The sequence below is a fragment of the Ictalurus furcatus genome, chromosome 4 (assembly GCF_023375685.1).
Source record: "Ictalurus furcatus strain D&B chromosome 4, Billie_1.0, whole genome shotgun sequence".
Taxonomy (NCBI): domain Eukaryota; kingdom Metazoa; phylum Chordata; class Actinopteri; order Siluriformes; family Ictaluridae; genus Ictalurus; species Ictalurus furcatus.
The window spans coordinates 36,286,162-36,288,757 of NC_071258.1; the positions used below are offsets into that span (position 1 = coordinate 36,286,162).

Sequence of the window (2,596 nt, forward strand, 5' to 3'; positions counted from 1 at the left end):
AAACTAGGCGTGTGTTAATATGTTTAATATAACTAAACACAAAAAGATGCTGTTTCTTCATGTCATCACTGTGTGTGTGTGTGTGTGTGTGTGTGTGTGTGTGTGTAGGAGAGGTGTGTAGAAGCACATGAGCTCCAGCAGAGGGCAGCGCAGCAGAGAATCACTCAACACCAACAACACCACGCTGTGCACCAGGTGAGTTACCATGGCAACAGTGTGACCAAAGAAATCATGGGATCTGTGCCAACACATTGAGAATGACCTGCTGTGTGTGTGTGTGTGTGTGTGTGTGTGTGTTTGTAGAAGCGAGAGAAGAAGAGGGAGGAGGAGGAGAAGAGGAAGGAGTGGGTGCAGATGGAGAGAGAGAGAACACTCAGCCGACTCCGTTCCTTCAGAGAGGTGATTTATTACCCACAATCCTCTCTGCTCACACCTCTGTGTGTGTGTTTGTGTGTTATATTTTTATTCAGTTCAGGTTTGGCATGTTTTTAATCACTCTGTGTGTGTGTGTGTGTGTGTGTGTGTGTGTGTGTGTGTGTGCGCAGAGAGGTCAGGGTCAGTTCATGGTGAAAACCCAGTGCTCCAGCAAGCCCCGCCCTCCTGACCTTGCCAGCAATGACTCTGACCAACCTATGTCAATCACACTGACTACACCTAGCCAAACGGGTAGCCACGCCCCCACGCTCAGAGGGAGGGGGCGGGGCCAGAAGCAGAGGGATATCCCAGTGCACATTCTTTTACCCCCATGTGCAGGAGGGGTGGGGCAAGAGCAGACGTTAACTCCTCCCCTTCACCCACCTCCTCCCCCTCCTCCTCCTCCCCTTCACCTGCCTCCTCCCCCTCCTCCACCTCCGCCCCCTGCAGTAGCACCACCCCTTCTATCAGCCCCGCCTCTTCCACTCAAGGACAAAGAACTGTCTGGAATTCCTACCGCAGGTGAGGCTCCGCCCACAACCCACCCAGATTATTGATCATTGTGATGATGATGGATTATTAACTGGAAGATTAATAACGATTATTGATTGAGACTGATTATCATCGTATTTATTTATTGATTATTTATCGTGTTCTTTATGATTACACTGATTAGGAATTATTGATAATAAATGATTATTGATTATCTATAACTGCTGATTATGAGAGTATGTAGTAATGAATATTATGAATCACTTTTATTGATTACTGATTGTGGTATTGATTGCAACCAGATAAGTATAGATTATGATCATGTTTAATCATTTGGGGTTTTTATGAATATGGTTTATTGATTTTGGTATTAATAAGAGTATTGATTATGACAGTGGTTCTAATTATGATGGATTATTGATTATGATTAATGATCATGTTTGATGTAGTATTGATTATAGCTTTGGAGAGTAATCCTGAAGTATGGAGGATTGATTAGTGATTAATAATCAGTTATGATTACTGATAATTATTGTTCAGTGTAGTATTGATGAGTATTGATGGGTTATTGATTATGGACTGTGTTCAGGATCGATGGACGACGTTCTGGCGTCGCTGCAGAGGGGGCGTGTTCACCTGCGTAAGGTCACGCCCAATCCTCAAAGCGTTTCCAAGGAGGCCGGAAACTTTAGAGACAGTTTGCTATCAGCTATCCGTCAGGGCGTGACCTTAAAGAAAACCCCGCCCCTTGCAGGCCCCACCCGCTCTCATGACTCTGAGCTGGAGCTAAGCATCAAGGCGGCCATGATGAGGATGAAGAACGTCTCTAACGAGTCTGACGACGAAGAACGTCCACACACACCGCTGGAAGAGTGGGACAGCTAGGAGTGTACACACACACACACACACACACACACACACACACACACACAGGGCGATACTGTGTTTAAAAATGTAGCCATGTGAATGTTATGAAAAAAACGAATATAGCACTTTAAACTACACTAGAAAGAAAAGAATGGAATGAAATTGACTGTATTTTGGGGTTTGATTTTTTTCCCTTTTGTGTTTATTTACATCAGAAATCAATCTGTAGAGTCAGATGGAGTTTAATGAGATACTGAGGGTTATTTTAATAATTAAAGTTATGGGGAAAGCTGGCTAGATAAAACCTCAATCAGCTCATGAGCTTCTCTTTCCTTTTTTCAGCATTATTTTGGCGTTTTGAACTTTCATTTTAACTTTAATGAAGTTTCAGTAATTATTTTAATAAAATATACCAACTTCTTGTGTGTGTGTGTGTGTGTGTATGATTTATTTTTAATAGAGTTGGCAGAAAGAAGATAAAAACAAAGTGAGAGGACACTACATTTATTTATTTATTTGTTTATTCAAATTAATTTAAACTGTAGATCTGTATTCTGAGCTTACAGAGTTCTGACAAACATCTTAGTGTGTGTGTGTGTGTGTGTGTGTGTGTGTGTGTGTGTGTGTGTGTAAACAGCCTGTAGATGGCGCACGAGTCACGCGTTCACCTTTAAAAACACAATTTTAGACGTTTATTTAAAAAAACACAGAAATATTGGGTCTAACTGAATATTTTTTCAGTTCAAAGACTGAAATCTGCTGTTGATGAACCTTTTAAAAAGCTTCAGAGACATTTTAAGACGTTAAAAAATGTCATTATTTC

The 2,596-nt window shown here is 41.6% G+C and overlaps 1 protein-coding gene across 1 annotated transcript in view; it reads left to right on the forward strand.

Annotated features, from left to right (window-relative positions):
• Window positions 1-2,198, forward strand: part of LOC128607147 (WASP homolog-associated protein with actin, membranes and microtubules) — a 3,317-nt gene extending 1,119 nt beyond the window's left edge. Inside the window, exons 3-6 of the mRNA XM_053623820.1 lie at window positions 109-195; window positions 304-399; window positions 546-936; window positions 1,496-2,198. Of these exons, the coding sequence (XP_053479795.1) occupies window positions 109-195; window positions 304-399; window positions 546-936; window positions 1,496-1,791 (870 nt within the window). The 3' untranslated portion in view covers window positions 1,792-2,198. The remainder of the gene's footprint in view (window positions 1-108; window positions 196-303; window positions 400-545; window positions 937-1,495) is intronic.
• Window positions 2,199-2,596: the final 398 nt, after the last annotated feature.